Source organism: Cnephaeus nilssonii (assembly GCF_951640355.1).
Source record: "Cnephaeus nilssonii genome assembly, chromosome: 9".
Lineage (NCBI taxonomy): Eukaryota > Metazoa > Chordata > Mammalia > Chiroptera > Vespertilionidae > Cnephaeus > Cnephaeus nilssonii.
The window spans coordinates 7748719-7771825 of NC_137080.1; the positions used below are offsets into that span (position 1 = coordinate 7748719).

Genomic DNA, 23107 nt, shown 5'->3' on the forward strand with positions numbered 1-23107 from the left:
GCCAACTCGGCCGCTACCTCCCGCCATAAGCGCCTGCGCAAAAGCACTGGGCCGGGGGGGAGGGAGGGGGCGAAGGTAGGAGGTGGAGAGGAGCGCGCCCAAATCCCAGAGAGGCGGGCTGAGGAGGGCTCGTCTTCCGGAAAGCCTGCGTTCCCGGACGACCAGAGGCGCCGCTCACCAGCCTCCCGCGCAGGAGATGGCCGGAGAAAGCCGGCGGCCCTGTGTCCCCATCGGAGAGCCTCCGAGAGGAGCCCGCGCTGCCGTGGGGATGAGATCAGGACTCGCCGGAGGCCGCTTCCCACCGCCGAGCGCAGCTGGGCGCGTGGGCGCATGCGTGGTAGGCTCCCTCCACGTGTGGCCGGGCCGCGGCCTCCCCGCGCTCCGAGGCCCCGCCCCGGCCCCGCCCCCGGCCTCAGCATCCTTCCGGGCGCGGGGAGCCGGCCGGCAGGAGGGCGGGTCGGTCCCGCGGCTGGCCCCGCCTCGGCAGCCTTCCATTGGACTTGGGGGAGGGCGTCCCCGCCCACCGCCTTGCCATTGGGACGCGCGTGCGAGCGGCGCGTCCCATTGGGCGGTGCGAATTTGGGCACCAAATTCAAAGATTTTAAAAGTACCAGCTGGCGCCTTTTAGGAGGTAGAGCTGTGTGCGGCTGCAGCCCGCTCCTCTCGCGCGGTAGCAGGTCGCTCACCTGAGGAGGACCCGGCCTCCACGGCCATGAGCCGGCGCGCCTGCAGCTGTTCCCCCTCCAGCTCCAGCTCCAGCTCCAGCTCCAGCTCCTGCAGCTGCAGCGCGGTGACAGCTCCCAGGCGCCCTGCTGCCTTGAATAGTGAGTGAAGGGAGAGGGCACGAGCGGGGTGCGGGTTTCAGGAGGGGTGCATGCCGAGGGGTGAGGGCATGCCGAGGGGTGAGGGGATCTTACCCCGGAATCGGGACGTGCGGCCCCACGCTGGAGCCCGGGCGGGCGCCGGTGGGGGTCCCTGGGACCCGGGGGGAAAGAAGAATGCGGCATTCCGGGAAGGGAAGCCAGATGTGCTGAGGCGGGATGGCGGGCCCGGGTCCCGCCCGCCACGCCGAACCTGGACGCCAGCTCCGAGGGAGGTGCGGGGGGAGGCCTCCTGGGGCGCCCTTCTGCCCTTGGATGACTTGCCTCCCCACCCGGTTGGAATGGGCGCCAAATGCCCCTCCCCTCCCCCACCGTAGCCGGGGCCCGGGCTGTGCTGGGCGGCCCCCAGGGCCTGGCCAGGTGTCTGACCAGGTGCCCGACCCCCCACCTCCCGGAGCCCCTCTTCCATATCGGACCCGCACCCCCAGATCCCAGGTCAGTCCCCTCGGGTGTGGGCCACCTCAGCCTTGCTGGCGGGCGCGGGAGATCTCGCTGGCTGTTATCTCCCGCCTCCTCCTCCAGGCCCGCGCCCTCAGGGGCCACCCCGCCGACCCCTCAGCGTTTCCAGGGTCTCCCCCCCACCACTCCCGCCAAATACAGGGACCCCCCTCATTGAACCGAGCTCTCTAGGGGTGTCCAAACAAAAACGTTCATTTTCTCTCCTGTTTTCCTTTACCCAGTAACTCAGTCTCAAGGCCTGGAATCAAAGGGATTGATTTTTAGGGACACTAGTTTTTAGTACAAAACCAGGAATTTGCCCATTTTGAGCTGATTTTGGGAGAACTGAAGAATCTTGTGGTTTTTTTTTTTAACTCCTGAAACACTAGGTTTTTATTCCAAACTTGGATAGAATGAAAGGCGCTCAGATAAACGCTTATTTTTATGCTCTTTGTTGCTGTCTCTAAAAAAGATGTAAATGCATTTATTTAAACTTAGATATTACCAAAGTTTTTTAAGTAGCAATTTGATAGTGTAATATTTGGTAATCTCTGGAAGATGCCCATTTCTCTAGAAAAGGAATCTGGAATAGGAGAGAGGGGGGAAAAAATACTTAATTTTTACAGATTAGATGTCTCCATTGTGAAATTCTGAAGCTTGATGGCTTTAAGTTGTTTGGTTGTTTAATTCCCATTGTCTCTTTACCATCTTACTCCTAAAGAGGATATTTGCAATCGTCTTGAATTCTTTTCCTGTTTATAAATTCGGGGAAATGAAATTTTAAAATTTATTGAGTTCCAACGTTTTTTGAATTTTCTCTTAGGGATTATGGCTGATAGGCAGGTAATGGTAGCAAGGTTTGGGCCTCTTAAATTTTTGGAATAGCCAGGCCTAGTGTTGGGCACATGGTGATTGTCTTAATGGGTACTGGAGATTGTAGAACTTAGTTATTTAACATTGGAGTAGTTATTTAACATTGAAATAACAAAGGTTTTTAAGCACTGTAGTCTATTTACTTAATAAGGAGTGTCAGACTTATATTGAAAAGTTAAATAGGTTACTTTTTGAAAGTTAACTAATAATGTCTTTTTCATGATTATACTCTAAAGGAAAGGTTTAAAAAATGCAGTGTGTTGAATCTACCAACTCCATGAGGTAGATATTAATAGCTCCATTTTAGAGAAAATGAAAGACTAATTGAATGTTCTAGGTCACAAAAGCTAGTCAAAAGATTGAGCAAGGATTTTCATTTGAAACTGGATCTCATTCCTAGAACAAATATATAATGTGAAATGCATACATCTATCTGTCTGGGATATAGTTTGCTACTTATAAAAGGTTCATGATATACAGCTGAAAGAACATGAAGGGATTTGACTTAGAATAATGTGGTAATTAGACTTCTGTAGATTCTGTTGATTAGACCACATGTGACAGGGACTGTGCCATAAGTTTAGTTCAGTTTTATTTTCTCACCCCTGTTTTATAGATGAGGAAAGAGTTAACTTCCTTAGTTTTCTCCCAACTTGACAAATGACACTTTAGCTTAGATCTTAAAACTTTAAACCCTAGGGCATTTTTTTACTCCAGTTTCCTTCATCATCCACATCTAACACATCAGCAAGCTCAGCTGACTTTTGACTTTACTTACCTCCTCCATAGATCTCATATCTGTTCAGTTATCTTCATTTCCACGATGGCCACCCAGTCTCAAGTACCCAGCTCGGAAATGTTCTGATACACATTTCTAACTAGCCTCCCTGCTTCCACATGTACCTTCCTACAGTCCATTTCCACAGCTGCCATGATTTTTTACCTTTATTTATTTATTTTTTAATCCTCATCTGAGAATTTGATTTGAGAGAGAGAGAGAAACATCCATTGGTGCCTCCTGTTCCCACCCTGACCAGAGATTGAACCCATAATAACCTAGATATTTGCCCTGACTGGGAATCGAACCCACAACCTTTAGGTGTATGGGGTGACACTCCAACCAACTAAGCCACCCAGCCAGGGCAGCTGCCATGATTTTTTAAAAATGTAAACCAAAATGTTTCTACTTAGAACCCTTCAAAGGCTCTTTACTACACCATGAATATAATCCATCCTACCCTAAAAATCCTATAGATCATTCTGCCTTTCCAACCTTACTTTTCAACCACCTAGCTCACTAAGTTGCAGTCTTACAGAACTTTCTATTACTTGATACTCAACACTTGTCGTTGCTTCTAGTACTTACCCCTGTCTGTAACTCACAGATCTTCACAAGGCTTTCAGATTTCAGAATGTCACCTCCAAAAGATTCCTCTCCACACCAGGTCACTAAGTAGGATTGGATGAATGAATGAAGTGACAGAACTAGACTTTGAACCCTCGTCCATCTGATTTCAAGAGGTTATGATGAAACCTTGTGATATTTTTCTCCTTTCTGAAAACTCAGATCAATTATATAAATACATGTATTTCCCCATATTGTTTAGGGATATTTGGCTTGGTCATTGGAAAGCACTGAACTAGTTGAAAAACCAGGAATTAGCTTTTTACAAAGTCTGCTTTCAGGTTCCTTTCATATAAAAGAGTGGTATTGCCCTAGCTGGTTTGGCTCAGTGGATAGAGCGTCAGCCTGCGGACTGAAGGGTCCCAGGTTCGGTTCCGGTCATGGGCATGTACCTTGGTTGCGGGCACATCTCCAGTGCGGGGTATGCAGGAGGCAGCTGATGGATGTTTCTCTCATTGATGTTTCTAACTCTCCCTCTCCCTTCCTCTCTGTAAAAAATCAATAAAATATATATTAAAAAAAAGAGTGGTACTTACTCTTTATTTTGTAGTATTGTTAAATTATATAATTTCACATTTTAAAACTAAATCTACAACTAGCATCTAGATTCTGGAACCAATAAAATGAACTAGAGCTTCTTAGAGAAATAACGGATTCTAGGGCTAGAAAATAAGGAAAGTTCCAAAAACAGTGCAAGTGTGTCAAATGGACATGAACTTACAGTGGCAAAGCTGGAACAATCCCAGTTATTGGGTTCTAAAGACAAGCAGAAGAACAATGCTTTTGAAAAGAGGGAATTAAGAGTTCCTGAAGTACAATTTTAGGCCTCTTCCCTTTAGGCAGGTAAACAAAGTAAAAATTGTCTTTATAGGTGACTTCTACAGATTAAATATGGCCATGTGTAATTATACTTAATTTTTCACTTGACAAAAATATCTTTCTTGGAATATTTTTCTTTTTCTGGGTGGAAGAGAAGCATTCAAGTTAGGGTTAATTGGGGGGGGGGGGGGTGTTGCTTTAAGACTTGTATACTCTTTATTTATGTCCCAAACTCTTAGCTTTAATCTAAATTTTAGGATTTAGTACAAGGTATATGGGGTCTTAGAGCACATACTATGTCTTCCAGTGTGTTAATCAAAGAGTCCCTACCTACAATGTTACTCTCTATCAACATCTCCTTTGGTGCTTTGACTTAAAGGTTTTGCTCTAAATAAAAATGGTAAAATTGTTATGACGATCTTACCAATATTTGGTGTAGATTAAACATACTGGTATATCCACTTACTTATAGGATAAGTTGTTAGCTACTTAGGATTGGCTTGCATTGGGGAGAGTAGATGGGAAGTAAACTTGAAGCATATACTCTTCATCTGCCCTCAATAATGCTAAGCAGTTTTTCTGAACCCATTACTGCATTCCTTCCCAATATAGTGCCCTTTCCAGCCTCTATTGCCTGACAAAATCCTAATCTTTTCAAGCAGTGGTTCTCAACTGGATAATGGGAGAGACTTTGCTGTCACCACCATTCCCAACATTTGGCAATAACTGGTGACGAGACATTTTTCATTATCCTACCTAAGGGGTAGGGGCTGTGAATGGCATAAAAGCTACTAAGTATCCTACAGTGCATGGGACAGCCCTCATGAATGATGAATTATCTTGTCCAAAGGTGTCAGTAGTGTACAACTTTGAGAATACCTGATTTAAAGATAATTTAACTGATTTCTAAGGCCTTTGGCTGATGGTACAACCTTAAACTAGTGTTTGCTTTTTTGAGTTATGCTTAAGTAAAGCTGACTAGTGTCATTTCAAGTCCATGGTATCAACACTGATTCTAGAAGTGTTTGATTACTGTAAGGGTATCTCTGACCTGAGACCCCACTCCTGATACCTCACATCTTATTTTTCCCCTAAGCACAGATATTTGTTAAATGGTCCCTCTTTCACTATTTTTTACTCAGTCAATATAGATTCTAAAAGTCAAATGTAGTTAGCTATACAGGTCTAAGAGCAATGGTCCTTCTATTTTGAAGGACCTTTTTAAGAATAAGATATGTATATATAAAATAATATTTCCTCATTATGTCACATCTCCATAATTAAACTTTGATAACTTCACAGCCACTTAGACAATACACAGTGCTAAGAGATGCAAAGTAATTAAATCTTATATCCCAATTTAAGTAGTAAGGATATGTTGAAATTTGTTATTAAGTAAATATGTTATGTTCTTTTTATAGGTTGCAGAGAAACTTCTCTTTCTATCAAAATGAAGTGTGATTTTAACTATAACCATGTTCATTCTGAAGTTAAGCTGGTAAAACCTGATGACAGTGGAAGGCTAGGTTCCTACACTTCTGCATGTTTGGAAAGTTCTCATAAAGACTGCATTAAAGACTATGAAAAGCTATCAGATATTGGGTCACCGATTGTGAGCCCCAGGATTGTAGAACTTGAAACTGAGAACAAGCCCTTGCATAACAAGGAAAATCAACATGTGCTACAAACACTTAATAGTTCAAATGAAATAGAAGAACTAGAACCCAATGGACCTTATGAAGACAGTGGCTATTTGTCATTTTCCCAAAAGAGTGTCCTGGAGGAACAGGAAGAGGCTAGCCTTTCCCCGGAAGAAACTTGCAGTGGCAGTCCACAGTTTTGCCTACCTCAGACTCAAAGCCCAAGCCAGTATCCCAACAAAAACTTGATGCCAGCTCTTCATTTCGCAAAAGTGGTTTGTTCAACATTAAAGAGGAGTGCCAGGCGGAATCATAAAATAGATTGGGAGAAGCTAAAGGAGTATAATGTAGATTTTAGGCTACAGACTATAATTGGCAGAAAAATGGGCCTAGAATATGTAGATATTCTCAGTGAACTCTTTCGAAGGGGACTCCGACATCTCTTAGCAAATATTTTAACACAGCTCAGCGATATGGACTTAATCAAGTAAGTGTTGCTTTGAGTGTATTCGTATAATACACTAATGCAAATTATTTTTGTTAGATTGGTATCTTTGTTTCTTCAGGTTCTGAAATTTCTGTTATGTAAGCTGCATCTTTCTGGCTTAAGTATAAAACAATGTCTAGTTCTAGTGTACAGGTCTGATAAGCATTGTGACTTTTGTTGCACTTAAGATAAATGATTTCTGGTCTTTTAGGCCATTTTTAATGTAGGGCTCTTCTAGGTTTGACAATAATGAAAATATGGCTACTCTCAAATGGGTTCAATTGTGACTATTTCTTAGAAACCATATGCTATTTCTTAGAAACCGTATGCTAACGAACTACCCTTTCTTCCTCATTCCACCCAATAAAATCAGAATGAGATAACTGAGAATTAAGATGACTACACAGACTACTGGGTTAGATTGGATTCAGCCCAACTGGGGTCTTTTTTTTTAATTGATTTTTTACAGAGAGGAAGGGAGAGGGATAGAGAGCTAGAAACATCGATGAGAGAGAATCATCGACCAGCTGCCTCCTGCACACCCCCTACCAGGGATGTGCCCGCAGCCAATGTACATGCCCTTGACCGGAATCGAACCTGGGACCTTTCAGTCCGCAGACCGATGCTCTATCCATTGAGCCAAACCGGTTTCGGCACGGGGTCTTTTTTTAAGTGTGCAGAAGTACTCTTAGCAAGTGTTTTACACTGGTCTTTATGTAGCTAAAGCAAAACAGATAAGCAAATATTGATTTTTATTGTTGGCTAGCTTCTTAAGGGATAACCAACATCACAAGTTGATTTCTGCTAATAACAGTGTGTCCTAAAGCACTTTGAAATCTGTCTACAACTTTTAACAAATAGCTAACAAATAGTAAGCAGTGGCTACTTCCTTGATGTTTGCAGATAATGTGAAAAAAAAATCCTATATAATAAAAGCCTAATATGCTAAGTATCTGTTCAACCAATCAAAGCGTAATATGCTAATGATATGCTAAGGATGCTCAACAGCTCACTATGACATATACTGACCACTAGGGGGCAGACAGTTGACCAGTTGCTATGATATGCACTGACCACCATGGGGGGCAGATAGTTGACTGGTCAACCAGTCACTATGACGTGCACTAACCACCAGGGGCAGACATTCTGATCGGTTGATTAGCTTGCTGCTTGGGTCTGGCCGATTGGGACTGAGTGAGATAGGCTGGACACACCCTGGAGCCCTCTTGCGGTCCTTCCCCGGCTGGCCAACCTCTCGCACCCCAATTGTGCATCCGTGGGGTCCCGTGGCCTGGCTTGTGCCATCTCACAATCTGGGACCCCTCAAGGGGTGTTGGAGAGCCGGTTTCAGCCTGATCCCACAGGCCAGGCTGAGGGACCCCACTGGTGCACAAATTCATGCACTTACCCTCCAGTGAAATATAAATCAGTAGTTATTAAGCCTGGATGCACTTAAAATTACTTGATAGGGAACTTTTTAAAAAATACAGAACTCTTTTCCCCATTTTAGACCAATTCAACCCAAATGCTAAGCATGAGGTGTCCTTAAATCTTAAGTGCCCTGGGCAATTCTAATGTAAAGTTAAGTTTAAGAAACAGTGCTAATAAAAATTTCTTGTTTGCACTATTAATGTTTCTGTAGTATATTCATCTGAGCTCTTTGTGATGCTTTAATTGTGTATTTCATAATCATTTATTTTTCTAGTGTGTCTAAAGTGAGCATAACTTGGAAGAAGATTCTAGAAGATGATAAGCGGGCATTGCAGCTGTACAATAAAGCAATACAAAGAGTTACTGTAAGTCTTTGCAGTTGATGTTTTTAGTTTAATATACAGTAGCTAGTGATCTTTACCATTAGAAATAGAAGGGGGAAAATAGAAAAGATAATAGGTAATCTGGAAATTTGTTACATTCAAAAAGCATTTCAAACTTGACTAGAACTCATAAAATTTATAGGGAAAGGGAAAGGAATCCCATTTCAATCATTTAGTCCTAAAAATGGAATATCCAAAGGGAAAATTACTCAGTTCTCAGTGTGTGTTGATCATACAGCTAATATAGGTTGCCATTTTGTGTGTATTTTTTCACTTACCAGATATATAGTAAAATATTTACATACTGAAGATTCCTAATATAGGAAAGAATTAATTTACTGTCAGAAATACTTCAAGATCAATATATATTTAAAATTTCAGACCAAGGAGTTGGCAGACTTAGGTCCAAATTTTGGTGCTGCTTACTAGCTGTGTTGCTCTATATTAGTATTGCTTTCATTCTCCAAGTTTAATTTCTTTATCAATAAGCAGGTGCTAATGGAAAATTTTCTAATGTAAAAGGTGGTATTGAATCTTTTCATGACACTGGAGTGACACTTAAGCTTGACTAATTGCCCTCTGCTGTTGGTAGGAAGAATTACTGTTCTGGCAGAACTTGATAAATCATGTATTCAATGCTATATAGACTAAGCATGTCAAGTGCTCACAATTTGGGTTGTAATTTCTGTCGATAGCTTAGTTATTAGCCTTTAAATGTTTGTGTGAATACTTTTATGTGGCTGTTTTTTTTAAGCATGTGTAAATAAATTGAAATCCTATTAAAACATTTTTTTTTTAATTAGGAAAAGAACATTAAGTTTTCATCACATGCTTCAACCAGAGAATATGTTATGTTTAGAACTGCATTGGCCTCTGTTCAAAAATCAGCAACCCAAACTCCCCTCAAAAATGATGCTCAAGACAAGTTATCTGATCCAGTTGATCAGAAAGGTTCTACTTACAGTTGGCACAATGAATTTTCTGAGGTAATTTTTTTGTTTATCCATTAATTAGTCATATGGGGCATTTATTGTTAAGAGGATTTAGAGTAAGAAAGGGAGAACTTTAAATTTAATCATAGCATAATTAGAACTATTAATGGAGACCTAATCTTCTGTACCCTTCATTCTACTCCCAAAAGTGTTAGAAATTAAGAAATCATTTCATAACTCAACTAATATGTTGGGAAAGTACAGAGTTACCTTTCTATGATAAAAATAATATACATTTGGCGTTATTAGACAGTTTAGTGATGTTGAAATTTAATTAAGAAACGCTAAGAAAATAATGGAGACTCTTGATTTTAAAACACTTTGCTATCTAAGCAGAAAAGGGCCAACTTACAGAAATTCAGGGCCTCCTATTAAACCTTCACATCACTGGGTAATGTGTATTACAAAAGTTCTCATGGATAATTTTGCAAACTTAATTTAAAACTCATAGTTAAAAGAGTATATGTTTTGAAATAAAATATTGACCTCATTTGTTGGTCAATATAAATTTTATGTAATGAAATTTAGTATTCTCTCTTTATTACTCTGATGCCTGTTATAATGTAAGTTTATTCCAAAGCATTTTTTGAGTATCTGCTGTCTTATCGGGTACTGCATAGAGAAGAAAACATGGTAGTAACCTTCATAGCCTTATAATCTAGAATGAAAGATAACACATTAAAGAAAAAATATGTAATATGATAGGCACTTTAAGAAAACATAAAACTAGAGGTAAAAGTGCAGCCAATTCCTGAGTGATACTAGGAAAACTTCACAGAAAAGGTGCCTATTTAATTTAGGCATTGATGTGTGAGTAGCATTCATGAAGGAAAAGAACATATTTAAAAGTAGCATTAGGAAATTGCTACTGAACTGGCTGATATTATCTCTCGCTCATTGATAATATCAGGGTGAGGGTCCTTTGGGGAAAGAAGGAGTTCTCTTATGTGTGACATTGATTCTTCATTACCTGTATTGTGGAGAGTACAGAGGTGCCATTCTTGTTTTTCCGAAGTTACATTCAATTCAGTCTTCACTAAAATTTGTTTATGGATTTTCTTACTAGGTTGCCAAGACTTTGAAAAAGAATGAAAGCCTCAAAGCCTGTATTCGCTGTAATTCACCTGCAAAATATGATTGCTATTTGCAAAGGGCAGTCTGCAAACGAGAAGGCTGTGGGTTTGATTACTGTACAAGATGTCTGTGTAATTATCATACCACCGAAGACTGTTTGAATGGCAAGCCTCTAAAAGCCAGTTATAAAATGGGCCCTCTGCCTGGTACTGTGAAAAGCAAGAAGAATTTACGACGATTGTGATATCTTATTAATATCTGTTATAGCTGATCATGAAGGTTAGTCAGAAAAGTTAGGTTTTAATTTAAAAAATTAAGAATAAATGTTGTGATTTTCAATTTAATGTTGAAATTAATATCCTGCAAGGGATTTCTGCCCCTCTTCTAAGTAGAGGATGCAAGCCTCTTAAAATATTTTAAAATTTAATGTGAAAAAGTTCAAAGTTCTCAGTATAAATCAGGAAATTTAAATATTTTTAAAAATATAGTCATCTGATTTTTGTTTTAGAGGTAAAATAAAATTGAATGTTTTAGTAAAGAAGCTCATGGAATTTTACCTACACAATCTTACCTAAATTTTGTTTACCATCTATTAGTATTTGAGACATTTTATTTGCTTTACCAAATTAATATCTTTTGAAATAGCAACTCTGGAGTCTTAATTTAAATGTTTCGTCATATTTGTTTAATGTCTTTTTCAGTGTGTATATTTCCAAGTGTCCTTTGTGAACTCCTGTTTGCTTTATTTGTAAAGTCTGTATGTTTTAATATTTTTGTAAATATATAAATATTTCTATTTTTATGTAAAGAAAATAAATGACTTGTACATATATGTAAAAATAAATTTTGTTCCTGTTATAAATAAAATTACCACGAATTTAATAAATTAATAAATACTGTGAACTTTTATTTATATATCTTACCTGGTAGAGGGCTTTAAATTTTTTTTAGAATGCAGATTTGCTGGTCTTTCATCCTTTGCATGTCTAAAAACATTTCATCTTTTTTGGTATGGAGAATTTATTACGTGCCAAATGGTATTTTTTGCTTTTTTCAATCAACCACTCCCAGTAAAAATTCCTGTAATTCCATTCCCTAATATCCCTACCTTCTGGCATTCACTAATCAACTTTTTGTCTATAGCTACCTATTCTGAACATATTACATAGATGAAAGTATACATTTAGCATAATGTGTTCAAGGTTCATCCATATTGTAGCATGTGTAAGTATTTCCTTTTTGTAACTGAATGATATTCCACTACACAGATATAGCACATTTTTTGGTAGGCATTTGAATGATGCTTATATGAAAATTCATATAAGTTTCTGTCTGAATATATCTTTTTTATTACTTTGGGTTTACCAAGGAGTGAATTGCTGAATGGCATGGTAATTCTATGTTTAATTTTTTTGAGGAACTGCCAAACTTCACAGCAGCTGCATTACTTTAATATTATTGTCTAAAATTGCCCTGGCTGGAACCTCCATGGTGAATAGAAATAGTAAGAGTGGGCCTCTGACTTCCTGCACTTAGGACACTCCTCTGCCTGTGCAGCCATTGTAAACTGGGTGTTTGGGAGACATAAATTCCCCCTTGAGTGTACAAGTCCTTAGCTTGGAAGAAACCACACTTCAATTGTATTTCAGGAACATACCTCAAAAACCTCACCTGTACCAGGGTCAGATTTCGGTGATGAGATTCTGAATTTTGAGCTGAAGCTATAATGTAATGAGGTTTTCAAGAGTTTAGGGAGAGGCTAAGTCTAATTTTCATATGAGAGGGATGTGAATTATGGGAGTCAGGGCAGACTGTGTTAGCCTCTAAAATGTCTCCCAATGATCCCAACCTCGGTATTTATACCTTTATATAAACCCTTCCCATACTGTATTAGGTTTGGTCTGTGTGAGTAAGAGAATACAGAAAAAGTGATTGCATGTCATTTCTGAGGCTAGGTTCTAGAAGACATGGATTTCTATCTCTCAGGTTAATCACTAGGGAAAGGTCTATTGGGAGCAACCTATAGAGAGGCCCAAATGAAAAACAGTAGGTCTTTGGAAAGCCCAAAAAAAATAATTGAGGCTTCTAGCCAAATGCTAAATCTGTGAGTCTTGTAAGGCGTCTTCCAGTCAAGCTCTCAAATAACTATAATCTCTGCTGACATCCTGAGTACAAACTGAGTCACCCACATAAACTACTGCTGAATGAATTCCTGATCTCTCCCCAAACAGATAACAAATGTTTCTTGTTTTAAACCTCTAAGTTTGATTTGTTATACAATAAATAATGAATACAAAGTGAGCACAGCCTTCTTGGGGCATTGGGCAAGAGAAAGATGAGTAGAAATCTTTCCTTGCACCCTTTGATTAGCTGCACTAATCCATACATATAAAAGGCTAATATGCTAAGTGTCCTTCCCAGTCTGACTGGTTGCTATAACATGCACTGACCACTAGGGGGAAGATGCTCAATGCAGAAGCTGCCGTGACACACAGAGAAACAGCACCTTGGACCTGGCACCCACAAAGCAACACTCGGCTTCCCCCATGTAGGACACAGGCCCCACCACCACCCCAGAGCTGCAGCCCACCAAATCGCAGCCAGCGCTGCCATGGCCCAGCCCAGCTCACAAACGGTGGCTGTGGGCACTGGGTAATGATGTCACGTTTTTTGTTGACATTCTGAAGTCAAAATTGTGGACAGAATATGTCTGAAAACCAACTTGCCACAATGTACCTCTGAAGCCAAAAGAAAGCAATGTCATCGACAGAATATGGCTGAAGAACAGTCATCAACACGTACTACCAATACTGGTAGAAACTGACTTCATATCGAACACAGTTGTGGTGGAATGACTGTCACATGTCAATTTTGCCTATCCCTAAATTTCTCCAATGAAAAACCATCTGATGGAAAATTTACTCGATGTTGTAGCAAAGGCAAAGTTTGTCCAAATTATATAAATTTTCCAGAATACCCAGCATATTTTTAAAAAATTAATGATAAATGAAGATTCTGACTGAAAATTTCATGGAAAATACTCGTTATATTGCTATTGTTTTTTATTCATCAATTTATATATTATTTTCATGTACATTTTATAATTTTCTTTCATCTCTGACACTTCTATTATAGAGAAAGGGCAAATAGTGATATTAAAATATTTCTTCTAATTAATTTCCTTTCAATGTGCACGAATTTGTGCACCGGGCCACTAGTTAATAATAATATGGTTAGGACTTCCCCAGGACTACTCACACATGTACTAACTTGGTCTGGCTTGCCGTCAGTCAAGATTCACATTGGAGTGTTATCTGGTGCCCAGAGTTGAGCATGTCCATATCCTGTGGCTGGGAAATTTCATGCCCATTCACACAGCTTGAGGACTTGCCAAAAAGACTGCATATAACAGAAAACAACGATAGTTCCTCTATTAAAGTAATTTCTTACATTCATAATCTGACACTGATTGCCAATATTCCCCCTTCCCTACAATGTAAACAACAGGCCACAAGATGGTGCTCTCATAACACCATATTTTTGAGTTTGTGAAGCTTAATATCAGAATGGATCAAACAGTATTGCTGTTTTCTATTCAATTTGTGTTTTATAAGATTAAGGCCACAACATAGTGTTAATCGAGAATAGGTAGATATAAACTATTTACATTTTGGTTGCAGGCAATCTTTTAATGCCATCACCATCTCCCTTTGAGTGAGACACAATAAGTGGCAGAGAGGAGAATCCTTAAAGAGCCTAGTTGAGGGTGTCAGTTTCTCACCCTCCAGGGAATACAGTACCAGGAGTAACAGGAAGTCTTTTGAGACCCTCCTAGCCTCCAGGGAGCAAGGTGCTTCTCAGATTGGGACTGAGGGGAAGAGAGAAGAGAGCATAGAAAGGCAGTACTCCCCACCCCTCCTCCACTGCCTGAGCAGAGGAAAAGTATCAGTGTTGGTAACTTCATAAAAGAGGCTGTTCAATCATCAGGTTGTACGAGTCAGTTTGCATTTAAGGACCATTGTATTTAAACTGCTTGAGTGTATACTCTGATGAGCAAAGAAATAAAGTCTTAATTCTACCTTGGCTTTAGTTTGGAGGATAAAGGGGTTAACGTAAAAAAAAAAAATAATTCAGACTGTAAAGAATTTTTGTGAATTTATTTGAGCCAAACTGTGGACATATGCCGGGAAAGCAGAACCTCAATGAATTGAGATAATGCTCCGGAGAATGGAGGGTTACATCTCTATTTGTACATAGCAATCAAAGGAAAGGGACGTAGGTGAGTTACATGAAATTCATTGGTGATAGGTTAAGGAGGTGGGATAAAGCAAAGCGGGGAGACCTCTGGGATAGGGTAAAAAGTGAAATGATGGGCATGTGTTTCTTTTACAGAGCTGGGTACAGGATACTTTAACGTAATTAGCAGTTGACAATTAACTTGATAACAATAACAATGAGGGAATGTCCAGGTGCCCTGGACATTATTGTGCCCTGGGGGGTCCAGGGTAAAAAGGAAGTTACAAGTTACCCAGACATCTCACAGATATGTTATCTTAGAGGCAAAAAGGCAAATGGGCTCAGTAAAGATCTAAGTTGATCTTTGTCAGGGAAAATACCAGCCTAGGTCCTAGGATATGACTACCCACTATAACCTGTTTGTAGTTAAATATTTAATTTTCAGACCATCTTTTGTGGTTATTTAAGGTCTCTGAGTTTGCAAGACTGCCACGCAGGCCTCCCCTGAGCTTGTCATGTTAGCATGTGGCTCCTTTCGTCCACAAAAGTAGGGAGTTGCAGAAGCAGCTCTTAGGTCATGTCTTAAGAATTCATGAATCCTGACAATCCCAGCACTTCAATGAAGGGAATACCTCATCTGTTAGCAATTCATTCAAGAGAAGATGGTGTACAATAGCTTCATGATCTTGTTTGTTTGTTTGTTTAAATTCTTTATTGTTGAAAGAATTACAATGTCCCCTTTTTCCCCCATTGACCTCTCCCACCCCCGGCCCAGGCCTTTACTCCCCTATTGTCTGTGTTCATTGGTTATGCTTATATTAATACAAGTTCTTTGGTTGATCTCTTACCCCTCAACCTCCCCTGCCTTCCCTCTGAGGTTTGATGGTCTGTTCGCTGCTTCTATGTCTCTGGATCTATTTTTGTTCCTCAGTTTATGTTGTTCATTACATTCCACAAATGAGTGAGATCACGTGATACTTATCTTTCTCTGACTGGCTTATTTCACTTAGCATAATGCTCTCCAGGTCCATCTATGTTCTTGTAAATGGTAATAGTTCTTTCTTTTTTACAGCAGGGTAGTATTCCATTGTGTAGATGTACCACAGTTTTCTAATCCACTCCTCTGCTGATGGGCACTTAGGCTATTTCCAAATCTTAGCTATTATAAATTGTGCTGCTATGAACATAGGGGTACATATATCCTTTCTGATTGGTGTTTCTGATTTCTTGGGGTATTTTCCTAGAAGTGGGATTACTGGGTCAAATGGGAGCTCCATTTTTAATTTTTTGAGGAAACTCCATACTGTTCTCCACAGTGGCTGCACCAGTGTGCATTCCCACCAGCAGTGCATGAGGGTTCCTTTTTCTCCACATCCTCGCCAGCACTTGTTTGTTAATTTGTTGATGATAGCCATTCTGACAGGTGTGAGATGGTACTTCACTGTTGTTTTGATTTGCATCTCTCTGATGATTAGTGACTTTGAGCATTTTTTTAAATATGTCTATTTAGGTTCTTTGCCCATTTTTTGATTGGATTGTTTATCTTCCTTTTGTTAGGTTGCATGAGTTCCCTATAAATTTTGGAGATTAAACCCTTATCGGATATATCATTGGCCAATATGTTTTCCCATGCAGTGGGCTCTCTTGTCATTTTGTTGATGGTTTCTTTTGCTGTGCAGAAGCTTTTTATTTTGATGTAGTCCCATTTGTTTATTTTCTCCTTAGTTTCCATTGTCCTAGTCTAGGACCTAGGAGATGTATCGGTCATGATCATGCTTTTTTTTTTTTTTAATTAAGATTATTTCTAATAACATTGTAATCTGATATTTATCCCTTGGGATTTTACCCTCCACACCATTGTCACTCTGCAAGCTTTGCTGTCATGTTAACTATCTCGAAGCATCCTGAGTAGTCTCACATTTTATTCCTGAGAGATTTTCGAGCCATATTCTTGAGATTGCAAACTTTTGAAGAGCCCAGAATGTCAGCAAACTGGGGGCTTTTCTTCCTAGTGCACCTAACTTCCTTTTCTTTCCCTGCTTTGGTTTTCCACCAGAGGGCATAACAAACCCATCTAATACATACTTAGGCGCAGACTTTTTTAATACATGAAATTTTTGTACTTGGTTGGACATCTGTTATACTCTCAACAATAAAAATAAAATTTAAGAAAATGGGTTCTAATTTCATTACTCCACGGCGCTATAGTTAAGAGTAGGGTCTCTGGAGACCAAATCCAGATCCCGGCTCTGTTATCCACCAGCTCTGTGGCCCTGAAACTCCTTCATATCCTCCCTATGTGTTCTCATCGTTGTAAAATGAGACTAACAAACTGCCTCATAGGCTTGTTATGGGGATTGAATGAGTGTAGACACCTGGTGAAGCACTCAGAACTGTGCCCGGACTACAGTGAGCACTAGTAAGTGGCAGCTGCCATGAAAGTATGAAAATGGCAGTTCCACTTAACTAGGAGTTACCTGGCTGGAAGGCGTCTGAGGTGGAAGCGACAAATACAGCTAATGACTACCCTTCCTGAGTGTCAGGTGTGTGTCAGGCCTACTTATATACATTTCCACCCAACAAACATAGGAGGGAGAAGTCTATGTCTCTTTGTTTATGGATCCACCTCAAGGGCTACAACAGCGTCTGATGCATTGAAGGTGTTGCTTCAATGAAAGTACCAGGATTTTTACTATATTTACAGGTAAGAAACCCAGAGGCTTAGGAAGTGGAGGTAAGCTGCCTAGGGTCACACAAGTAACTGGATTCTGCTTTATCGGCACCTAAATCCTGCCCTGGCCAGTTTGTCTCCGTGGATAGAGTGTTGGCCTGCGGATCTAAGGGTCCCGGGTTTGAGTATGGTCAAGAGCATGTACCTTGGTTGCAGGCTCCTACCCGGCTCATGGTCAGGGCCCCTGCAGGAGGCAGCCAATCGATACGTTTCTCTCATCGATATTTCTCGCTGTCTTTCCCTCTCTCTTCCACTCTCTCTAAAAATCAATGGAAAAATATCCTCAGGGGAGGATTTAATAAAAAACAACACACACACAACTAAATCCTATCAAAAACCTGTCTTCTTTCCAGGGGGTTTTGTTACCTTGGAGAAAGGGTGAGAAGGTTAAAGGGTTGAAGAAAGTGAACTTTCGGTTGACTTTCATAACTGAACTGTCCGGCTGCGTTTTCCACTGTCAGTAGGGAGAACAGAAGGTATTCCTTTGCTAATGGTTTATGAGGACTCTTTCCCCAGCGTCTGGATGGTGCTTAGCAAAACATTAATTCAGGAAAAAAATTACTTAATTACTCTCAAGCAGGTCTTGCAAATATTCCTAACACGTTTTCCTAAGGCACTTGGCAACCTATTTTCTATAACTAAAATGGAAGCAAATAATAAAGAAAAAAGAACTTCAAAAGCCTCCTTACATTAAAATCTACTTTTTGGAACATGCAATGGCTGGTTCACACTCAGTATGTAAATGCCTTCTCTGAGTCTCTGCCCAGACCTACTGAATCAGAATCAACATTTTAGTAAGATCCCCAGGTGATTTATATGCACGTTAAGGTTTGAGAAGTGCTGCTCTCCTCCTCAGTATGGTTAATTAAGGAAAATACATGATGGATTTCCATTAACTAGTTAGTTAATCACTTTTTATTGAACATGTTTCAGAAAGCAAGGGACTGGGAAAAAAAATAATGCTAGGCACTATAAAACTACAAAACATGGTTTCGAGGGGTGAGGAGGAACTCTGTATTAAAAAATGAAGACTACAAACATTTATTTTTTCCTTATAGGGACTTGCAAGTACCATGCCAATTTAGAACAAATTTCTCTAATTTTACAAAATGATTTCTTACATGGATTACTTGTATGAAAGGTTTGATTTCCCTTTATTTATGGGTGTATTTTATTGTCGATATTATCTTTATGCTGTATCTATGAATCACCAAAATGTGTTTCTTAAATCCATCGTGGAGGTGGATAGTCAAGTGGAAATTTATGGAACTGTCTTTCTCTGTGACAGATGTCTCCTGTCTTTGCTGCCTATGATACTAACAAATTTTAGTTACAAGGAAATATACTGCCTAGTATACTATACTAGAGGCCCGATGCACAAAATTCGTGCAAGAGTAGACCTTCCTTCCCCGGCTGCCAGCACTGGCTTCCCTCCAGCACCTGGGAAAACACTGGCTCTCACCTTCTATTTCATATTTACTTCCACGAACAGGGGCTTTATTCTCTGAAAGCCATTTTGTTCTTGTTTGTGAAGACAGCTGTGCCCATGTCCTCTTTCTCTCTTCCTCTTGCATACTATTAGAGGCAATGAGTTCATGGAGACTCAAAGGGCTTTGGCAGTGTTTTAGCAATTATTGAAGCTATTTGGAAATGTAGCCAAATTGAAGGATGTCCTCAGTAACAATAGTTTAGGTCATTAGCATCAAAAAGCATTTTTGAAGCATAATTTCTGTTCCATTTAAATATACATCCCTAGCTTATTTTTGTGGAAGACGGTGTCAGTATATTGTGGAATTCACTGTCAAGATTCCACTCTTATGATTCGCTATTCATAAGAAAAGGGAACACCACATATAAGCAAAGGCATATACTGAATTTTTTTGCCAGTTAAATATATTCCATGGAAATTGGATCTCTGAGGATTGATAAACAAAGCATTTTCAAGTGGCCAGTTTTTCACGATGCTCAAAGAGACAGGAGTGGAGAATGAGTATTTTCACTAATAGCAAAACTACTTCAAGAGCTTCTTACCTGGACTCCCCTGTAAGAGCGATTTTTATAAAAAGTAAATCTGATTATGTGCTAGAAGCTCCTGAGACACAAAAACCTTAGAAAAAAAGCTATCCCATCTCTAAGGAGTTTCAATTCACCGGTAGCCTCGGGAATGACCTAGTCAGGGCCCGTTTCGTGAGCGTTGACCTGTGTAGTCACATTGTACTCTGCGCTCAGCAGGTCTAGAATGGCTTAATGCTCTGCTCACACCCTCTTAAAATCCTTAATAATTTTACCTTTAACTTATTTTTTGTAAGTAAAGTCTAAAGGGACAACTCTGCCTTGTTATTTCTGTAAGCAAACTTAAAAATGTTTTCTTCACTTTTTGTGGTTGTTTTCAGTGGGTGAGCATATTTGAACCATGAGTCCACCTTTACCTGCATCCAAGTCCTGGTAAGTAGATATCTGGCTCAGAAATGGCTTCAATAGTGTTATATGCATTTACATGTACATTTACATTATATGTATGTATACATATACATTTACATATATACATATATATTATAGTTAACCTGTATATTTGTCTTATTTTATTTTTTAATCAGAGAACACTTTAAAAAATATATTTTATTGATTTTTTACAGATTGGAAGGGAGAGGAATAGAGAGTTAGAAACATCAATGAGAGAGAAACATTGATCAGCTGCCTCTTGCACACTCCCTACTGGGGATGTGCCCACAACCAAGGTGCATGCCCTTGACCGGAATCGAACTTGGGACCCTTCAGTCTGCAGGCTGATGCTCTATCTATTAAGCCAAACCAGTTAGGCTATTTTTTTAAACAAATTTTTTATGTATTTCATTTTTTAAAATATGTTTTTATTGATTTTTTTTTTTTTTTTTTTTTTTAGAGAGAGAGGAAAGGAGAGGGAGATAGACATAGAAACATCAATGAGAGAGAAACATTGATTGGCTGCCTCCTGCACACCCCCTAATGGGAATCGAACCCGAAACCCGGGCATGTGCCCTGACTGGGAATCAAACTGGCCACCTGGTACATGGAATGATGCTCAAGCAACTGAGCCACACTGGTCAGGCTGTATTTCATTTTTAAAAAGAATTATCATTAAAAGGGGAGTCATAGTGTTATCAGCAGTTAGACAGATAGGAGCAGAGCAAGCTCAATGGGCCAGGTACAGGAGCTCACCAGGCAGATAGCCCAGATGCCTAGTAAGGGACAAAACTGGGAAAGCAAGGACCTTGCCCCCAGGGTAACCTTTCCTCCCTGGCTGATCATGCCATCTGGACCCCCTGACCTTTTCCTCCCTAAGGATAACTTGTAGGCCTCAGTTGTATTTCAGCCCCAGGCCCCCAAATGGCAGCAAAACCAGACAGGTGCTGCTATGGCTGCCTCAGGACCAGCTGCATTGACTAATGACCCCTTGCCCTGGCACTGACCAATCAGTGGAGACCATGACCTGAAAGAGCACACCTGGAAAGATGATATATAGTCATTCTACCGAGAGCCTTCCCTACACCTCCCCTGAGATTTCCAACTGCAAGAGAGAAATCAGTATGCTCAGGACAAAGGACCCAGCATGGGCTCTTCCCCCAGGGGAGCACGGCCATTCTCTTCCCCCTTCTTCCCTCTGGGGAACCCCATGAGACTTGTAACCAGGGGAGCAGTGGGCAGCACAGCCCATCCCGGGCTAACTGCCTGAACCTGCCTCCACGGCCTCTTTCCTCTGACTTCCCAGTGAGCTAAGGCAGCCCAGCCTAGGCTCCCCTTCCTTGTGTCACTGTCCTAAGTATATCTTTGCTGTGGCCAATAAATTCTTACTTTGCTACACTTTGTCTCTTGATTGAAATCTTGCCTTTAAGAAGACAAGAACCGAGGTCTCATCATCTCACCGGTAGGTAACATGTCTTTTTAATTCTTTCGAGCTTTATCTACAGTTCTCTTCCGTTTTTAGGTGGTAATTTTAACTTTTAACTTTTTGGGGAGCTTCCCTTTGCCTTCTATATTATTAATTTCTGACCCTGTTTTACAATTTTCTTCCTTTTTGGTCTTTGTATTCCTGCCACTGTCTGGTTCTATTCTTTTTGGGGTAAAGAAATTAATAACTAATTTTCAATGTGTTTTTTTTTTTTAAAAAAAAACATTTACAATTAGGGCAATGCATTTCTTTCTCAATACTGTATCAGCTGTAGGCCACAAGTTTTAATATGTATTATTTTCACTGTTATTACAAATGTTTTTTATTATTCCCATTACTCTTTATTTTTGATCCAAAAATTATTTATAAATAAACTCAGATTTCTAAATAAGTAGAATTTTAGGTGCACCGTTTTGCTCTAGATTTTTAACTTTATTTAACTGTGGAAAATACAGTGAGAAGGTAGTAAATATTGTTAATGTAAAAAAAAATCATTCAAACCTGTAAAGAATTTTTGGGAGTTTATTTGAGCCAAACTGTCTACAATTGCCAGGAAGCAAAACCTCAAGGTAATGGATTGGATAAAAAGTGAAATGATGGACACATGCTTCTTTTACATAGGGGGATAAGGATAGTTAACAGTCGACAATTAACATGATAACAATAACAATGAGGGAATCTGTGGTCTCCACTCTGGTCCCATTCGTTGAGCCTGAGGGGTCCTGAAAAAGGGAAGTTAGAAGTTACCCAGACATTTCACAGGGGTGTTATTTTAGATGCAGAAAGACTATAGGCTGGGTAAAGATCAGAAGTTGATCTTTGTCAGGGAAAATACTGGCCTAGGAAATGACTACTGCTTTTAGTTAAATTTTTAATTTCAGACCATCCTTTGTGGTTACTTTAGGTCTTTGAGTTTGCAAAACTGCCATGCAGGCCTTCCCTGAATTAGTCAGGTTAGCTTGTGGCTTCCCCACCTCCTCCCATAATATGATATTGATTTTCTGAGATTTTCTTTGAGGACCGGTATGTAGTCTAATTTTATAAATGTTTAGTGTTTGATTTCAAACTATGTGTATTCTGCAATTGTTAGGTATATAGATTTATATCCATGCCTGTTAATTGTATTATCCATACCTTCTAAATCCTTACTCATTTTTGATTCTTTGATCTATCAATTCTCATGTAAGTACATTAACATCCCTTGTTTAGATTAGGAATATGTCCATTTCTTTATAATATTTGATTTCTATGTTTTGGGGCTAAGTTGTTTTGTGTATACAATTTCAGGGCTTTTGGAACTTCCTTGAGAATCATCTCTTCTATCAGTGTAGTGAATTCGTACCTATTAGTGCATTCATACCCATTATTGATTTCAGAGAGGAAGGGAGAAAGAGAGAGAGAGAAACATCAATGAGAGAGAATCATTGTTCAACTGCCTCCTGCACTCCCCACACTGGGGATGGAGCCCATAACCCAGGTATGTGCCCTGACCAGGAATCGAACCATGACCTCCTGGTTCATAGGTCGATGCTCAACCAGGCTGGGCAATTCCTATTAGTGCATTTTTATATTAAATACCATATTATCTTATGGAAGTTTAGCTGTACCAGATGCTATGGGCTGGGTTGTGTTACCCCGAAATTCATATACTGAAGTCCCAAGACCCAGTACCTCAGAACCATATTTGAAGATATATTCTTTAAAGAGACAATTAAGCTAAATGTGAGGCCATTAGGATGAAGCCATAATCTAAGATGACTGTTTTCTATATAGGAAGAGGAGGGGACCT

General features: G+C 39.9%; 1 protein-coding gene across 1 annotated transcript; it reads left to right on the forward strand.

Moving 5' to 3' along the window:
• Positions 1–687: 687 nt before the first annotated feature.
• On the forward strand, positions 688–11283 carry FBXO5 (F-box protein 5). Its single transcript, XM_079780172.1, has 5 exons — positions 688–824; positions 5838–6543; positions 8249–8339; positions 9161–9343; positions 10416–11283. The coding sequence occupies exons 1-5, from the start codon at positions 713–715 to the stop codon at positions 10665–10667; spliced, it is 1344 nt and encodes a 447-aa protein (XP_079636298.1). The 5' UTR covers positions 688–712; the 3' UTR covers positions 10668–11283.
• Positions 11284–23107: the final 11824 nt, after the last annotated feature.